Below are 18,790 nucleotides of genomic sequence, written 5' to 3' on the forward strand. Positions count from 1 at the left end.
TTGTGGTTTGCAAAACTTGCTGTTTTTATGGGGTTGCGTTGTTGGTGTCATTTTTACCGTTGCTTTGGTTTTGGATACTAATATACAGCCAGACAGCCTTGTGTTGTACGAGTTAGACAGAAGACCTTTAGCTACTTAAAGTTAGCTGAGTCTCTATAGTGTACTGAGGATAAAAAAAAAGTACCAGGCTCCAAATAAAAGTCTCTTGGCACGGATACACTTGTATCTGGCTAGTTTTAAAAAATTATTATGCTTTCAAATACAGGTTTACCAGTTCTTCTTTCCACACAGATCACATTTTTCAAGCACGAACTTTAGAGACCAACATCATGAAAACACAACATTAAGAGACAGGCTGGTGTGCCCCGTGCTGCAATCCCCCTGGAGGGCAGGTCGCTGCAGGGACCTCATCAGAAGGAGGAGTGTCACCGTCACTGCTTCTAGCTGCTGGCGGGCAGAATCCACCCAGTGAGTTACACGCCAGGAACTGAGCAGGTTTGGGGACTGTGACGTTCTCAAGAGGTGGGTGTGATCTAGTCTCAGGGCTTCCTGGGGACACTGGCGGAGAAACCTGGCTGATCCCCTCAAAGTCTGTCGCACTCACTCTCTCAGCCTCCCAGGAGTTCAGCACCTGCCAGGAGGTATGGGTGTTGGAAAAGAGGATGCTTATGAACTCATCCCATGGGAGGGGAGCCCTGAAACAAGGGTGAGACCCACTGGGGTGGACCTCGTGGGAACAGAAGGAAACAGAAGGGCTAGCGGAAAGAAGGTCAACTCCACGTGGCTAAGTTGGGGCAGAAATCCTGAGGGTTCAGTAAATCCAACGTTCTGCAGTTTTTAGAGCAACTAGCCTCCCCCACTGGCTTGGGATCCGCGTCAACAAAAGAACCCTTTGGCGTTGACGGGACCTTCTCCCACACTGCTGGACACCAAGCCTCGGCTGGGGCTGGTTATTCTAACGCAATGAGTGGAGACAATCTCTTCCTGTCAGAGAAATGTTTTCTCTTATGATTTAAAACAAAGGAGTCAAGCTTCAGTACTGGCAAGAAACCATAACCCTGGGACTTAAGAGCCTCCTGTAGTGAGTGCAGGCTCTTGAGGAACGTGTGACCGGGACTCACAGGACCCCGTGGGGATCCAGCACAGAGAGAAATGAGTCACTCGAGGACAATCCCGCTCCTTACAGCGGGAATCCATCACACGTTTGTGTCTCAAGCACTGTGGTGTCTGGGTCACTCACCTTACCAGGAGAGAAAGAAAAAGTAACACTGGTAAAGCCCAGGTTTCCATGATACCAGACGTGAAAAGAACGGGATTCAAGGATGCAAGGATTTCTCCTCTTGCAACAGGGACTGCACCACTACTGGGTCGATGCAACACTGTGACAGGCGGTTCATGGCGGGCCCTCAAGATGACACCTAGGGAGGGAGGCAGGCAACACCGAATTAATCCACGTGAAAGGAGAAACCACAAGACCGTCTGAACAAGCTGGAGGCCCAACTAAAAAAACGCGCAGCGACCCCTGGTTCCCCGCACACACAACGGGGAATGGTGTCAGGACTGGCCACTTCTTCCTACTTTGAAGAAGAGGGGAAGAGAACTCATGAGGTTCTCTCTGCACCCTGACGGCTGAAGATGGGGTAAATGACTAAGGTAACCGGCTTGACTAAGAGAAGGCAACTTGATCAGTAGCTTGAGATACTGCTATGTGGCCAGCCTTTAATATCCAAGCTCCCCCCATTTTTTTGGTGGAGGGGGGGCAGAGGAGGGAAGGAGCACATGCAGTGAAAATGCTGCATAATCATGGGACTTAGAAAGTGCCTGGAACAGAGCAAGAGCTAAATAGCACATGGGCTACCGGAATTTCGGATTAATCAACCAAAGGCACAGATATTTCACATAGCAAAGATAAAAATGGTATGCAAATTGTGTGCACGCTGTCCTGAAGGTGACTGAGGTTTAAGAAATTCCTCAGGCTTATTTGTCCTTAAGATAAACTCAATTAAGTTCTCTGCTATAGTTTTATAATTTCCCACAGAGCTTTTACTTTGCCTCAACAGCAAGGTTTCAAGGAACAAGGCTTGAAACTGCACTGAAAGCTCCCATCCCTGTGCAAGGGAAGCTTCAAGAGAGTGGCTTTAAGGTCACCTACAGCACAGAGAACGCACTCCCTATAGAGGGAAGCGATGTGGAAAGCAGGAAACTAAGAAAAGGGAAGGCAGAAGGGATGAGGTATAACTATTTTCACACCTGACTCAGTTTCCTGCCGGGGTCCTGCTTCTGTGCTGATGTACCTGTTATCATCTGAAGCTATCATTCTAACAGGAACTTCAAGCAGATTTAAGAAATGAGCCCATTCTTCACGTGGATGGTTTCACCTTCTTTAGTGGATTGAGCAACTCTTTCTAAGATACGCAAAGAAACAAATCCACACAGACCTGCTCCTTTGGGATGCCTGGGTGAGTTAACTGTTCTACCTTCTGACAACTCAGGAACGAGCTGTCGACAGGGAGAGCTCACCTGCTGATGGGCGAGGGTGGCCCACCTACATTGCCTCTTTTCAAGGGAGATGACTAAGTGTAAGTGGCTCAGAGCTCATTACAGGCAAATCATTACGAAACACCAGAGTGAGAAGCTGGGAATAAACTAGGCCTATTCATTAATGTGACCTAGAAATCTTCAATTCTATTTCAGGATCATTTTTTTGTCTATGGAATCCAGGAATCATTTCAACCTCTCAATGCTTCAATTTTCTTCTGAAAGGAAAGGAAAGGAAGGCAAAAGGTAACCATTTTATAGTGGAGTTTGGAGATTTACCTGTGCATTCTTGAAAAACTGCAATGCAATCTCCACGAGGCAGTCATTTCTCTTCTACAATGAGTTTTGGGGACCAGGGTGTGAGAGCTAAATTGATTCCCTCTTCTCTTAACACTACCAGGAAAAGAATACTGAACATCAGAATAAAAATAGAATACATCCTTTTCAAAATAAGTCTGTAGAAGGAAAGGGATTTGCCAAGTTTTCTTACTTAAAAAATAAGTCACTTCTGGAGACACCAACTCACACTGAACGGCCCCAAAGCTGACCTTGGGTCTGGGCTGGTGGAGAAGGTAACCCCACTCCTATACATGGTCCTTAGCATCAACCAACACAGCCTGGCTGTTAGGGTCTTGGTCCCTTGATTTTGGGGGGAGGGGAGGAGGGGGCTTGTTCCTGATCCTGATTTAAGTGATGAAGATACAAGGAATATTAACTTGAAGTTCACAGACGTCCACAATAAAACGAGATATATTTTGATTCTCATATAAAATTCGGGTTAGCTTCGTATGGTTATTACTATTTAAAGCACAGATTTATAGTCCTATGATTATATTAAAACTTAATTAATGATTAGAATTTGTTAGAGATGACAGTAGTTTTTGGTTCTCTTTCTCCCAAAGCCTGAGTGACTACATGTCTATTTTTTATCTCTGAAAAAAACAAATGGGTGGTTCTGTAAATGCACATGGGAACTACGGTGTTTACAGATGCGCCTCCTATGACCCCCAGTCCCTGCCTCCCTCCCACGGTCAGAGGGAATTCTAGGGTGGAGCAAGGAGGTGCACTAAGACTCATTAGTAACAACAACAATTAACAGTTTATTAGCACTTGTAGTGGAATTGCTCAAAACCCGGTTTTATTATGTTTGCTACAAATTAAAAAAGGAGGTGTCAATGTATCTAGCACCTCAGATCTTGTAGGTGCTATGACAGAAGCACCGTGAATCGGATCCTCTTTTTTTTTTGGATGGATCATGAACATTTACGTAATCCGAATACACTGAATGATATGGACCAAAGTTTAATGTTTCTACCATGACAGTGTTCGCTGCAGCACTATTTACAATAGCCAGGACATGGAAGCAACCTAAATGTCCATCGCCAGATGAATGGATAAAGAAGATGTGGTACACACAGGGAGATCAGCTGGGTGCTTTGTGACCACCTAGAGGGGTGGGATAGGGAGGGAGGGAGGGAGGGAGATGCAACAGGCAGGGAACAAAAAAAGAAAGAAAAAAAGATGTGGTACATATATATAATGGAATATCATTCAGCCATAAAAAGGAACGAAATTGGGTCATTTGGAGAGACGTGGCTGGACCTAGAGACTGTCATACAGAGTGAAGTAAGTCAGAAAGAGAAAAACAAATACCGTATATTAACGCATATATGTGGAATCTAAAAAAATGGTATAGATGATCTTAGCAGAAATAGAGACACAGATGGGTCCTCTTTGAAAAAGCAAGGAAAAATAAAACAAAAACAAACACAAACTCAAACCAACTCACCAGGAAAACAGCACAACCTCTGACCTCTCAGCAAGAGCAATGATGATAAAGATCTCAGGTGTCAAAGCAACCCCTGGCAGTAACCCAGGGATCGGAGAAGCAGCTAGAGGGTGGGTCATGCCAATGGAGAGCGGTGATTTCTTCTCAAAGGACTCAAGACTGCATCTGAATTCTGCACACAAGTAACTGATTTTTTTTTGATCTGTAAAATTTTATTAAGCAATAGCTGACAATTCTTACAACTTCAAATCATCAGGAAAAAATAAGGAGATTAATCCATCTCAGTAATAAAGACAGAAAATACTTTGGACAAACCACGCCATTCTGAATGCAAACCATTAATGCCTTCTAGAATACCTCCTGCACAATCTAATACACAACATACATAAGAAGAGAGGAAATAAGGGTGAGCTCATTAGAATGCAAATCAGAAATCTCAACAGATCTTGCTTGGAAAGTAAAACAAAGCAGGATGCTGAGTTAAAAAACAAACAAACCAACGTGAGAGGGATCAGGCACACACGGCAGCGAGCCACTCCCAAGGCGGGGGCAAGAACATGCTGGTGGTCTGGTTTGGTCTGGGACCTGTGCACCTGCATCACACACTTACAATTGGGGGGGGGGGGAAGAAAGGAAGACGAAAATGCCAGTAGTAATAAACTCAGAAATTATATCCAAATTTAGAGTACCAAAATAATGCATTTATAAACAAATGCAAAAACAATACCCCTTTGGTAAATAATACAGTGCCTTTTTCAGTCAAACGCATAACCCATGCTTTTCTACAACACGAAAAAAATTTTATCTACAATAAACAACGAGATCTTACAACCCTCCCCCTCCCCTTTAAAAGAACATATAAACAGAAAATAGAGGTACAAGTAAAGTTACAAGAAAATTGCACAAAGCCAAAGAAATGAAAACCACAACCCTTCAGAGCTCCATCAGCCAGAGACAAGGAAATACACAAAAGGTGAAGAGTTTTGAGTTGTGTGCTGTGACAAAATTCCAGGAACTCAAACAACATTTGGACACATTTTGTTTCCGCTAACTTTGCTCACAACCACTGACTTGGCCAAACGATAGATGGCCCACATGGGGACACAACGGGTTCCTTCTCGAAAAAGCCTTCTGAACACAAAGCTCGTGCAAAACTGCACAGCACACTCAAGAACTCAAGCCGCCTACGCATATACTCCTTTGTTCTTTTCTCAACTCACTCTTCAGGGCAAAGTGGTGACTTACTTTAGGGCTGTTCTCTGGGGTGTCCACCAAGCAGGGCACACTCCTGGAGAGGCGTCTCTGTCTTACCTGGAATCGGTGCTTTTGTATAATTTTACGAGAACAAACATGATTCCAAATGCATTCGTTTCTAGAGGTGAACCTTCCAAAGATATTATTTTAAATGCCACTGGTTTACATTCAGTAGGTGGCTCATTAATACAGGAAAAAAAATTTTTTTTCTCTACAAAGGGCAATGTTTTGAAACCTTCCTTCCAAGTCTGTAAAATGGAATTGATGAAACTGTTACATTTCGGGCCCTCAAGCCATTCGAGCTGGTCGACAGGAGTTTAGAAAATTGTCCAGGCCGTCCTTTCTTTTACAGACAGACAAATGGAGGCCCACGGTCACCCTCCAGCTTTGTGGCAGAGCCGGCTTGATCCCGGGGTCTCCAGACTTTCGTCTATGATTACACGTCTTCGCGTGCCCTCGTGGGGCACTCGATGAGGAAGCAACAGCCGTGGATGAAAACACCGCAAACCCTCTGACCTATCCCGCCATGAGAGCTCTGACATTTTCCTGCTTTCTTGGTACCGGTCTTTCTTAGGATATGCATACATTCAATGGGTATGCTATACTCAAAGCTGTGCCTTTGGTTGGATGAGGTAAAACCAAATTTAAAACTGGTTCTCATGTTTGTTAACATACCGCTCCCCTCAAAAAGGCATGGATTCTGTATGTGGTTGGCTATTTACTGGGCTAATGTTTTTAGAGATTCACTGAGGTATCTTAATATTCATGAGTTGCTATTAACGAACACTAAATATGTAGAATTCTGTTGCTTAAAGTACTGACTTTGGTAGCATTTAATAAATTGAGACTGACCGAATGGAAGCAATTTTCAAAAGTAAGTGAAAACGTCACCATTAAGTGAAACGCCACGCGTCGCCACGGCTGCAGACGCCTGTCTGTCTGACTGCACTGGGGACTACGGCCGGGGCCGCAGAGCTGAGCGACCGCCGCTCATCCAGAGGCGGATCCGAGACGGAGGCCTTTGTCCCCAGGTGGGGAAAAGGTCCTTTGGGGAGTGAGCTAAGAATTTAGTAAGTTTAGTTAATTATTTGTGACACATACTCACTTTCTCTTCACACACACATCTGTAGTCTTCATTCCAAGGATTTCCCTCTGTATTTTGCTCTTATTAAGAAAAGTTCTAAAATGTGGTCTTTACATCTCAAAAACCAGTCAGAACTTGAAGAACTGAAACTTACTACAATTCCTTTTTTGTGCTGCTCTCATTCTCTTAAATCTCATTTCATTTCACCTTTTATTTTCATTAAAAATAAAGTTTTCAACAGAAGGGGAAATAATATTTTAGGATACGTTATCTCAAAGAAATCTTCTCCTTTTATATAACTGATACCACAAAATGAAAAAAAAAAGAATTGCTTTTAAAGGATTAATAGCAATTTTTCCCAATTAGAAAAAGTTACAAATTGTCCAGTAAAAAAAACCTTCTATCACGTCCTTTTTATTTCTTGCAGCAAAATATACTGCCACCAAATAAGTTGTTACAAACATACTATTTTTCTAAATAAATAATAAAGTGGGCATAACTCACCAGAACATAGTAACAAAATAATTCCTACGAACACTATGAAAGCAAGATAAATAATTAACTTTTGGACAATAAAACAGGGGAACTGCATTTAAATTATTTAGAAATAGGCTATAACCATTATTGCACAGCTGATAATAAGCATTGAAACATCATGTTAAGCTACAGAAACTCATATAAAAGAACTATATAATTCTGAATACACTGCTAAGTTTTTTCTGGAAAAATTTACCCACCAAAGAATCCGGTTCAATATTTTAAAATATAAAATGGGAAGCTCTGGTATTAGCTGGGAGATGTCCTTCACCATATTTGAAACCTCACCTGTGTTTCTTCTGGGTCTGAAGAAAATGGTAAGTGATGCCATCTTGCATTGGGCCTGTTTCTTTTCTAATTTTTAAACTAAAACAGAAGATTAAAAACAAATTTTTTTTTTTTGGAAAATACGTTTCTGCAGTATCTTCCACCTGTTTGTTTTCAAACAAAATCCAAATTTAGGACTCTAAACTGGTAGACAGTTCTTGTGTTCCTGCCCTAAACAACATCACAGATATCAGTAACTGAAAACTATGAACTGGGTCTTGTTATCAGGGCTGAATATTGCCCCCCGAGGAGGGGGAGGTGGGAAAAGATAATCTCTGGATTTGTTGTTGTTGTTGTTGAAATTAACAAAGAACAGTCAACCAACTACATTAAGTACTGTAACTTTAACCACGTTCTCCCAGTGGTTTATCTCCTCAGTAAACAGTCTGTACAGTTAATAAACTTTTTTTTTTTTTTTTTCTAGAAAAGCTTGTGGGGCTCTTGTCCAAAGAGTTGATTATAACTCTTATCTTTTCATACCCTGGCAAATGCCTAACATTTCTTTTGCTACATTTCTAATCTGTTGGAAAACATCTCTAGCCAACTGAATTTTAATACAGCCCAAAAGAGGAAAGGAGTGCTTTCAAATCAGTGTTGTCAGCATTTTTAGAAAGAGCAAGTATAGAACAGTGCTACCTAATGGGGAAGACACCGTCTCTGGCACGGTTCCCAGGTTCAACGAGAGGGGAGAGGGAGTGAAGCCCACTTCTCAGCAGCAGGTCTCTAACAAGCCACCATCGCAGCCCAGAAAATTGCTGCCCCACACCACACTACTCGGGGATCTTTCTCCCGAAGTCAATCAGACTGAATGATCACTGAACCAACGGAATTCTGACATATTAGGAAACTAGTGGAGGCTTCAGTGTAAACCCCCTCTGAAGAGGAGCGTGGCCCTTGTACTGCTTCAGGTCACACGAAGTGAGCCACCCGCGTGAACACCTGCAGGAGATCCTTCCTCGCCCGTCATCCTTTCCCTACGAGCTCATGAGCAAACCGTATTTATACCTGGTAATAGCACCCCCGTAAAAAGCCTACTTTTATTAGTCAAACACAGTGCATTTGCCAAAATACCCCTCATTAATCAAGTCACCTCTGGGGGAATAACATAATATGTGTGAATTAAATGTTGTCCCCCCCTAAGAGAACCTGCACCTTCAGGATTTTTTGGTTGTGTTTTTCTTAAAAAGTTTTTTATATTTACATTAGTAGTGATGTTGGAGGAATAATAAAAGCTAGATGTTGTGGAGAATGAAAACAGTGCACACTCCTAGTCTAGAAGAACAGCCGGCGAGAAGGCAGTCTAACCTTCCTTCTGAAGGGCCCCTTGTCCCGTCGCCGACATAAGCAAACCCAGTAGGACATTCCCACAGCGAACACACCTCCTAAACACCACCAGGTAGGTGCCTTGCACCCTTTGCTTGCAAACACTGCTCTCCTGTATTTTACTTTTGTTTAAAAAAATAAGAGAAGAAAAAAAGACAATAAAGGATAATAAAAACCCAAACAAACAACAACGAAAGGTCAGTGCCCTCCCCTGGGCCTGACAGACGTTTCCAGTTTTGCCCTTGTCTTCTGGTCCCCCGGGCACCAGGCCGTGCAGGCTCCTCCAGCGTCTGCGATCAGACCGCTTTCTCCTCCCCACACCAGTCTCTTCATTTGAGGCGCTGGGTCACGTTGGCCAGGGCGACTGCAAAGGCCTGCACAGCGGAGAAGGGGTACTGGAAGTCCAGGATGTATGCGTTGCCGTCAATCCTTCCAAACTGCATCACCTGGGGTGAGGGTGGGGCGGTGAAGCAAAGACGTTAAAGGAAAACCTCCTTGTGGCTCCTGATAGAAGCAGACAGCGCGGCCTGTGAGAGATTTCTGCCAACAAAAGCGGCTCTGAAAAGCTTCTCAATCTAACTATGAGTTTGTCGGAAATAAACAGATGGAGGAACATGTTAAATCGTGCAGTGGGGAGGCCACAAGCAAAATTCAGAGCGTGGAAAGCTCCTCGGGTCAAAGGAAGTGGTTTCTCCACCAAGGGAACAGAAAGTAGAAAGAAAAAGTAGAGAAAAAAATCTACAGGCTAAAAGAGGCTTAAGAGAACCATCACCTGTGATTTGTCAGATGTCACACTGCTCACAGAGGGACCAAGCAGCGCACACGTGGTCCCCCTTGCACTCCACCTCCTGCACCTGCTTTCCTGTCACCCCAGTGCTTACTGTGACCACACTGTATCATGTTATTATATGATGTTACACATATTTAATTGTTTATGGTCTTTCTTCCATTTTTGTAAACTCCATGAGGACAGAGATCTTCCTCTGTTTTCCTCAGTGCTCTACATTTCAGCACTCAGAATTGGGGTTCCCAAACTCTCTGTAAAGGGCTGATGATAAACATTTTAGACTTTGTAGGTCACACAGACTTTGCCACAGCTAGTGAACCTCTGTTGCAGGGCAAAAGCAGCACAGACAGTACTGAAATAATGGGCGAGGCTGTGTTCCAATAAAACTTTATTTATAAAACGAGGCTGCAGGCTGGATGGGCCTGTAGGCCATAATTTCCCAACTCCTGGCCAAGAGGATTGCCAGGCATGTAGCAGGTGCTCAATAATCATTTCTTGAGCGAATTAATGACGATGAGATTTAAATATGAGCAGTGACGGGAATTCCCGGGATGGCGGAGAAGGGTAGTCCCAGAACGACAGCTCTGCAGTGGGACCACAGCAACAATTCCAGGTTGGAGCAGGAAGAACTGACAAACTACACAAAGTGCTCAAGTGCACCAAGAGGACACGTATGCTCTGCCAGAGAACTGGGGAAGGACTTAATAACAGAAACGCAGAAAAACAAGCAAATGAAAACTGGGTAATTATTACGTCTAGGGTAAAAAGCCTACACGATAAAAAAGGAACTGTAATTAAACCATAATACACGGCTCAGAAATGAACCATATTCAGTGGCACAACGAGGGGACCAATGACTACTGATTTGCGTGTGAAAAGGGGGAAGGGAAAGTTCACATGTTGGGGGGCGCTGGGGTGAAGAAAATGAACCCTCATGGTGCTCAGGAAGAAGTCAGTACACGATGCTCCAAACTGAAAAATCAAGAGATAGAAGTAGGAATGTGTTCTTCACAGGTACGGTGGCAAACACCAGAAGAAGCACACAGAGTTGTAAGAGCTGGCCTCTGGAGAGCAGGTGTGGGCAGTGGGCAGGTGCCTGCTATTTTCCTCATGGGTCTCACAGAACCATCTGACTTCAAAAAATCAGGACATGCATTACTTTGGGAAGAAATAAAGAAAAGATAGCAACAGGCACACTGAAAATTACAAGCCCGACGGGCCCCAGCTAAGAGTCATCAGCCGTTTCCCACATTTCCCATCTGGCCTTCTGAAAAACGCTCCCAAAGGCCAAAGTTCAGAGACCTGGCAGGCCCAGAAAGTGGCATTCTGGCCACACCCCAGCACATGGCTTCTTACCTGCCGCCCCTCCAGCTCGATCTGGAAGTTCTTCGCCGACTCCTGGGTCACCCGCCCCCCGAAGTCCAGCTGGTACACCTGGGTGGCCTCGTTCCAGAGAGGCTGCTTGTTGGCCATGACGTACACGAAGCCCTGGTTGCCCAGCCGCCCGTCCTCTTTCTCGCTGGCTTTCCTGCACTTGAACTCCTCCAGCTCGCTGGCCGCCCTCAGGCTCCTCTTGCTCTTCCAGCCCTTCTTGCTGCCCTGGCTCTGGTTCATCAGCTCGTCCCCGCTGATGAACAGCTCCGGCTCGCTCTCCGAACTGTCCTGGAACTCGTTTGTCTTATTCAACTTCTTCGACTTCAGCTGGTCTTTCTGACTCTTCACTTTCTTCTTCTCTCTCCCCAGGCGGGGGCTGGAGATCAGGGAATTAAAATCACTCAAAGTCCGAGCCTCCTTCTTCACTTTGCCCTCAGTGATGGCCTGAACATTCCCCTCCTCGGCCCGGCTGTCCAGCCGCTTCCGGTTCTTCTTTCCGAACTTCTCCGTCCGCTGGGGGACTGGGCTCTCTGTCAGGGAGAGCACTTCCTGGAAGTTGTCTGCAGTCTCTACCATCACCTCTGTACCCAGGTGGCTTTGGAGGTCCGTGGGCGGCGGGGACACGAGGGGCTTCTCCACCACCAAGTGCGCCTTGGGGGGCAGAGCGCCCTGGGGGTTCTGCACGGGCGGGCACGCGCTGTAGGAATTCCAGGGGTGCAAGGCGATGGGTGGCAGCTGTAAACTCGAGCAGGCGCTGCTTCCCGGATACATGGGGGGCAGGGTGCAGTAGGAGAGGCCGGGCGGGTAGGCCGTTTGGAGAACCACCGCGGACTCCTGTTGTGCAAACTGTGCTGGGGCCAGAGCGTCTTTCGGGGAGCAGGGAGCCTGCACCCCCGCCAAAGGGGAGGTGTTATAGCCTCCCGGATAGGGCACTCCCATGCCATAGCCTGTCTGGAAAGTGGCAGTAGGGCTGGCGGGAGGCTTGGGGGAGACGAAGGGCACTCGGGACACATCCAGGTGCTGGCTCTGACCTACCATCAGAGGGGGCAGCTTCAGGGGGTTGGGCACCGCGGTCTGCGCCGTCCTTTCCTGAGGAACCCAAACATCCTCCCCCAGCACGGGCTCCCACTGGTAGGGGGGCGGCCGCTTCACGGGCACGGCGGCTTCGCTCAGCGCGGGGTGCCGCAGCGGCTTCTCGGCCTGACAGTGCTGGGCCAGCGCCTCGTCCTCGGTGAAGGCCGAGTTGACGTAGTCGGCGCGCTCGCGGGCGCCGTCGCCCGCGCTCAGGAGGCTGTAGGACGACTGGGAGGTCAGCGGGGAGGTGCTGGCCGCGTGCGCCAGGCCGGCGCCCGGCTGCGCCCCCGCGCCCGGCTCCGGCCTCCCCACCGCGCCCGCGCCGCTGCACTGGCTGCAGGTGTACAGGGCGGGCGGGGGCCGCGCCGGGAACTGTGCCGCGCCCTTGGGCCTGGGCGGGTGCGGCGGCGGCCGCGGGGGCTCTGCCAGCGGCGCCGCCTTGAGCGCCGCCTCGCGGTTGTTCCTGCGCAGCGTGGCGTGGATGAGGCCGCCGTCGGGTCTCTGGCCCGCGCCGCGGCCGGGGCCGGGAGGGCCCAGCGGGCCGGCGAGGTCGGGGTAGGGGGGCGGGTCCCCCGGGGGGATGGAGTAGCGCGGGACCGTCAGGCGGTTCAGGGTGGCGCTGGTGCAGGGCTGCGGGACCTTCTTCTCGGTGGCGGTGAGCCTCAGCGTGGCCGAGCTGCCGGGGCCCGGGAGCGCGTAGGTGTTCTGGGAGCAGAGCATGCGCGTCCGGGGCCGGCACACCTCCTCCACGTTGCCGCTGCTGTCGAAGGTGGTGATCCTCTCGTAGCCCAGGGGCGGCTGGTAGTGTGCCACCGTGGGGTAGGGCGAGAAGTCGCCCTTCTTCAGGCACGTGTCCAGCGGGGGCAGCGGGGGCGGCGGCGGGGGCGCCGCGGTGGTGGGGGCCGCGGGGATGGTTCCCGGGTAGGGGGGTGGGGGGTTCATCTTGGCGACCTGGACCTCCTGGGGGGCGCTGAACACCACCGCGTCCCCCTCGGTGGCCAACTGTGACACCGGCCGCAGGGCCTTGGCTGGCTTCTGCAGGTGCTCGTGGTCTCGGTCCCCGTGGTCCAGCACGGACAGCTGGATGGCCCCCTGTGCTGGCGGCGGCAGGGACAGCTGAGGGGGGTTGGGGATGACGCGGCTCATCTCCACGCCCCCGAAGATCACCTGGCCAGGGCTGGAGTAGCGGCTGGCCACGGGGTACTGGGCGGCGCTGTCGCTTGCGTGCTCGGCTGCGCCCACGGCTGTGGTCTGATTGGTCAGGACGTCCAGCTGCACATTCTGGTTGGCCAGCAGGGACTGCACCAGCCCGATGCTCTGCGTGGGGGACATCGCTTGAGCCGAGCTGTGGATGGGGGCGATGGGGATGTTCACTGTGCAAGGTGGGTTGTTCTCGGGCACACCAGATGCTCCTGTCACTGAAAGGAAATCAGAAAGATGAACTGCTTACAAACTAAACACTGCCATGAAACTGGGTCAGAATAAGCAACACATCTCGACTCATCCAGTCCTGCATACAGAATGCAGTCGCTACAGAGGAAGGTGTGTTTGCTTAGGGAAAGCTGGACAGTTCACACAAGTTACACAACACTTCCCTAAGTGTTTCTAGAAGGACACACAGGCAATCCCGATGGGTTCTTCAGGGCGGCCTGCAGTCGTCCATAAGCTAAGGGCACTGCCAGAGCTTTTCAATAAATACCTCTGAACCTTCTGAATTTGGTACCATGTACCTGAATGGCACCATGGCAAACGATTAAGTGTTTAAAAGATGCTTTTAACTTGTGATATTCATAAAATGGCCCACTCCTTTGCGCAAGAAGAGGGCCCTGGTACAGTATGAAACTCCACTGAGGACTCAGTGCCTAGGCTTCTTTTGAATGGATTCATCCAGGGTTACGGACTGGTTAGTGTGGGAAGTGTCATGCAGCAGGTGTGTGTCTGAGATCTGTACAGCAATTAAGTTTCTGTAAATAGAACCATGTGAAATGCAGTAGAGAAACCAATGAAAAGACTCCTCTAGCAAATCTGCATATGAGGGGAAGGGTCATTTCCTAATTTAGCTGCTTTTTAGCATTTCAAATGGTATATAAGGTGAGCCCCATTGAACAAACCCTGTAAATATATCCTATTTGTACACAGTGGAGATTTAAGAAAGCGTGCACTTGAGTGAGGATCTGCAGACCACGTGCACGTGCTCAAGAGCCACTGTCTGAACTGCCCTGTGTCACGTGCTCACCGAGCACGGCAAGCTGGCTCGTGTGGGCCTCTTAAGTACTGTGTGGCAACCAGTATCCGAGCAGGAAATAGAATTTAACAGGCTAATTACAGAGGCTGGCTGACCTTTCACCAGAACTTCAGAATGAAACCAGCTGGTTCATGAAAAGCTAAGCCCGCCCTCAGCGCCTGTAACAGACTCTCCCCTTCCCGGGGGTCCTCTCGTGAGAGGTAACTATCTCCTGGCTGCACGCATCTGGGCCCTGTCCCAAGCTTTCTACTATTCCTGTTCAGCTTCCTCTTCCAGATGTTCTCTCCTCGGTACGGAATACTGACGGCAGGTGTCTTCCCCGCTGAACGAGACGAGAGTCTCTGTCGCGTCACGAAGCACTGAGTTTAAGCTCTGAGACCAAACGTTCCCTCCTCCACAGGGAACCACAGACGATTACAACAACAGCTGAGCATTAGAGAGAGCTCTACCAGTCACGTTCTGGGGAAATGGAGGGCGATACGGAGAAAGTGTAAAAGATACTCCCAGATCCAAGGCTGTGAACTAGCAGGGCACAGGCTACACGCTCAAGGACGTGCAGCCTCACCAAACCGCAGGCTAACACGGGTGCCAGACCTCGCCCATCCGGACTGCGTGAGTCCAGAACATCTGCTCCACCCGTCAGGAGAGGTAAACCGTCAGAGGACCACAGGCGGCTACTGTCAGAAAGCACAGTCATTTTACAGGTAAAAACCTGCGCTGAGAGAAGGCCGACGACTCCCTCACGTTCAGAGCCTGAGTTGGGATCAGTGTCCAGCCCATCCCGTGGCGAGACTAGAGCCCCTCTCTTTGAGAATGACCAGGTACAGGAGAAGTCAGTGGCCCACGCAGGGTTCCTCTGGCTCAGAAACCAGAGACTTTCAGAACCTTGCCTGGTTGTAAGTAGAGGAATCTCTGTGTTTATAAAATTGTTGCAGGTGGACTTTTTTTGAGAAGAGTCACAGACAATAATTGGGAGACTAATTAGAATTCATTCTAATCTGTTCATCAAAACAGGACCCCCTGACTAGAAAGCACTTAAATTAACCTAAGATGCTATAGATATTTCAAAATCTGTAAACTGGGATTTTAAAACCTTGTACCAGATTTTACTTTTAACTCACACCAGGCTTCTATTCTATGCATGGAGACCTGCACTGCACTTGAGAGAGAGATGTTGAAATGCACAGGTTTTCTGCCCGGGAGACGGGGCAGGTTTGAGAAACCGGGCTTCACGGGCATAGGGCCATCTGCGTGATGTCATTCTCGAAGCAGGGACTGAGAGGACGAGGGCTGGCCTAGGGTCCGTGACACAGGGTTTCGGTTCTGATTTCTGAGTCCTGATGGGTCCCGTTAACTTCTCTTTATCCAGGCACGTGACGAGGAGGATTACCGTGAGGGTAAAACGAGGGGCTAGAAGTGCTCACAGCCACCTCAGTCGTCCTTGCTCTGGCAGCTCCCCTCCTCCCCAGACTAGTGACAGTATGTGACCTTTCTGCCGTGACACCTCACATGCCTTCCAACCTTGCTGAGGCGGCAGGTGCAGCCTGACGTGCTGTAATCCTCAACTACCACCACTCTGTCCCCCAACACGACCCACTGAGAGAGGGTGTGGGCTCGTGACAAACAGCTGACATGCGTGAACACACCTGGTAAATCATCTTCATCTTCACTGAAAACATTTGGGTTGAAGACAGGTAAATTAACAAAGTCCATGGAAATCTTCCGAACCTCCGGGAGATAGATGGTCATCTGCCGCGGCTGGAGATGCAGGAGGCTGGTTTTATAGATTACTGGTGGGGAGGAGGAGGAGGAAAGCACGGTCAACACAGAGACACGGCAGAGGACAGCCAGGGTGCCAGCAGAGTCCCTCACGGGAAGAGAAATGGGGCTGCGGTGTCCCTGTCTGTCCCTCAGAAGACAGATCTGTGCGGGCGGGCTGAGAGCCTGAGGGCAGCTCTGCACCTCTCCCTGGCGCTCGACCCGCCACCCCGGACACAGTGCAGATTCAGTGACAACAAATTCTCGGTCTAGCCCGGCCACTCTGCCAGTAGTTTGTCTACAGAACCACACATTTCAAATGTTAAAAAACTTACACTCTTTTTTGGAATGAACTGGGTATGATAAATATATTTTTTTTAACTCTCATTTGCAATCAGAAGGATAATTTAGTGAAAATAGTTGTGATAACCAGAGTGCCGAGCTCAGGGGAATCTCGGGCAATCAAGGAGCTGTTTGAAAGCAACTGTGACAGAAGGGGTGACGTGACTCAGGTAGGAATAAAATGCTGCTTTTATTCAGGACTGAATTCTTATCTTACTGACTTTCTATTTCAATTTCATGATCAGGATAGACACTTACCGGGAACTGCCACATGCTTTCTTTAAATACTAAGGTTTACTTTGATTAATGGGGACATTTAAGAGAAGGCCTAGATTGCAACTAAAATATTTAGAGACAAAATAAGCTGAAAAAAAATAATGAATCTGAATTTAAGTTTCACGGTAGATTAGAATCAGGATGAAACTGCCCCGTCAACTTTCTGTTTACACTCTTTCCTGTGACATATGTAGAGTTTCTTTAATTATTACTATTTTAAGTTTTGTGTTAAGATAAGCCAAGCCCTATCTCCACAGTTGTCACCTCCAACAGCCTGGTGGCTGACTGGCCACCAGCCCCAGGGCGCAGCAGACTTTCTTTTTTGAAGCACCTTTGTAAGGTGGGTGCTTGGACTGGCGTGGGCTAACATGATTTTTCCAACCCAGCAGTCCTTACAGGTCTTTTTCATCTCCCTTGCCCACAGAAGAGAATATGAATTTCAGCTTAAAAACTCTGGATGGCCATATAGCTTAAGAATTAATGCATTAAAGTGCTATTCTTTGTCATTCAGATTGACAACGAGAAATAAAATTAAAAATCTCAGGAGGGATTAAGAAATAACATCAGTTGCCTCCAGAGGGGGGGAGAAAAAAACTAGGTGGCTGGGGGTGAGGACGAGACAGCTTAACTGTATACTCCTTTAAACCTTTTGAATTTATTCCATATTTTTAAAATTAAGAAATGTAAAAAATTAAAAATAGAAAATTTCACAGGCCAGATCATTCTAATGGAAAGAAACAAATTATTATCCAATTATCCAATATAAAGTAACCAACAGCACTCACTTTTTTTTCTTTTAATAACCACAGGCCAGGCCATACAGACTTCTTGCTTTCCATCCACATGGGTAAGCTTACCAGAGTATTTAATAGGGTGCCCATATGTAATATACCTTCTAAAATCCAGGAGTTAATTTCTTCTCTCTAGTAGAATCAAATGGAAAATTCTCTTCGCTTGCCATATGGTACCAGCTAAAACCCTCTTTTTAAAAAGGTCAGTGACTAGGACGGTGATTTCACCGCACTCATACAGAAGGCTTTGCTCTTGGGCACTCAGATTCCTCAGACTGCAGCAGGACGGGCCTCAAAGGCACTTACGGGCCCTCCCATCTTAAGGTCTCGTTGACCCACTCGTGGATCTACTCCATGTCCAAGAGATAAGGGCAGACAGAATGAAAAGATCCAGTAAGTAAATTCTCACTTGCATTCCTTTTTTCAATGTTTATAGTCAGCAGATGGCTAAGTTCTCAGCTTACTGACATGGGGATGGTCACAACCCTCGCACAGTGGTATCAGAACCCCCGTGTACACCAGCAGCGCACTGCTGAATTACTGGAGAACAGGCTTTTGTGGTCTTCAGAGGGTGTCCAGGTTGTGGAAAATACCCTAAGAGATTTCTTTGCATTATGTACAGGGATAGTCTATTCTTTTTTCCTAAGTCAGTTTTATATTTTACCTTTATTCCTCCTCTTCTTTAAGCTGAATAACTTCAAAATGAAAAATCCACCTGCAGCGCTACATAAGCCTCTGAAGATATATACACAGCAACATAACTTTTAATGTCTGCTTTGCAAGAATTATTTATTTTAAAGGATCTGTGTTTGAGACAGCTCTAATAGGCAGATTCAGAATTTAAAAAATAAATAAATAAACAAAACATTTTTAGTAGGTTACACAGAGCACATTCAAGATGGGGCCACCAGCCATAGGCTGGCCAAGGCGGCCTTCTGGAGAGGTGTGTGCATGTCAAATCATCAGGCCACCCCACGAGGTGGCTGTGCCATCAGGAGGAAGTCGCTTGGAAAAGGACCTTCTGTCATTTCCCTCCCTCACTGTCCCAGAGTACAAGTGACACGTTAGTGCTACTCACTCAAGTCGGGTACCGAGGAGGACGCACACTCTGGGTTCTCGCCCAGCTCTGTCCTCCGTTGGTTCCATTTTCCCCGATGTCTCAAGCTTCCAACAGATAGGATATTTATCTGGTACTTAGAAATGAAATCTATAAAGATTTACCACTAAGAACTGTACTAACAGTCAGCCAACGTGTTCTGATAGCCTCCGATGCTCTCTTCTCGACTTTCTT

General features: G+C 47.6%; 1 protein-coding gene across 1 annotated transcript in view; it reads right to left on the reverse strand.

Annotated features, from left to right (window-relative positions):
* Positions 1–5,105: 5,105 nt before the first annotated feature.
* The window catches only part of TULP4 (TUB like protein 4), a 226,255-nt gene continuing 212,570 nt past the window's right edge, over positions 5,106–18,790 (reverse strand). Inside the window, exons 10-12 of the mRNA XM_082406065.1 lie at positions 15,979–16,399; positions 10,996–13,505; positions 5,106–9,298 (exon numbers count right to left, since the gene is read on the reverse strand). Coding sequence (XP_082262191.1) covers positions 9,182–9,298; positions 10,996–13,505; positions 15,979–16,399 — 3,048 coding nt within the window. The 3' untranslated portion in view covers positions 5,106–9,181. The remainder of the gene's footprint in view (positions 9,299–10,995; positions 13,506–15,978; positions 16,400–18,790) is intronic.

Source organism: Balaenoptera borealis (genome assembly GCF_965194805.1).
Source record: "Balaenoptera borealis genome assembly, chromosome: 9".
Lineage (NCBI taxonomy): Eukaryota > Metazoa > Chordata > Mammalia > Artiodactyla > Balaenopteridae > Balaenoptera > Balaenoptera borealis.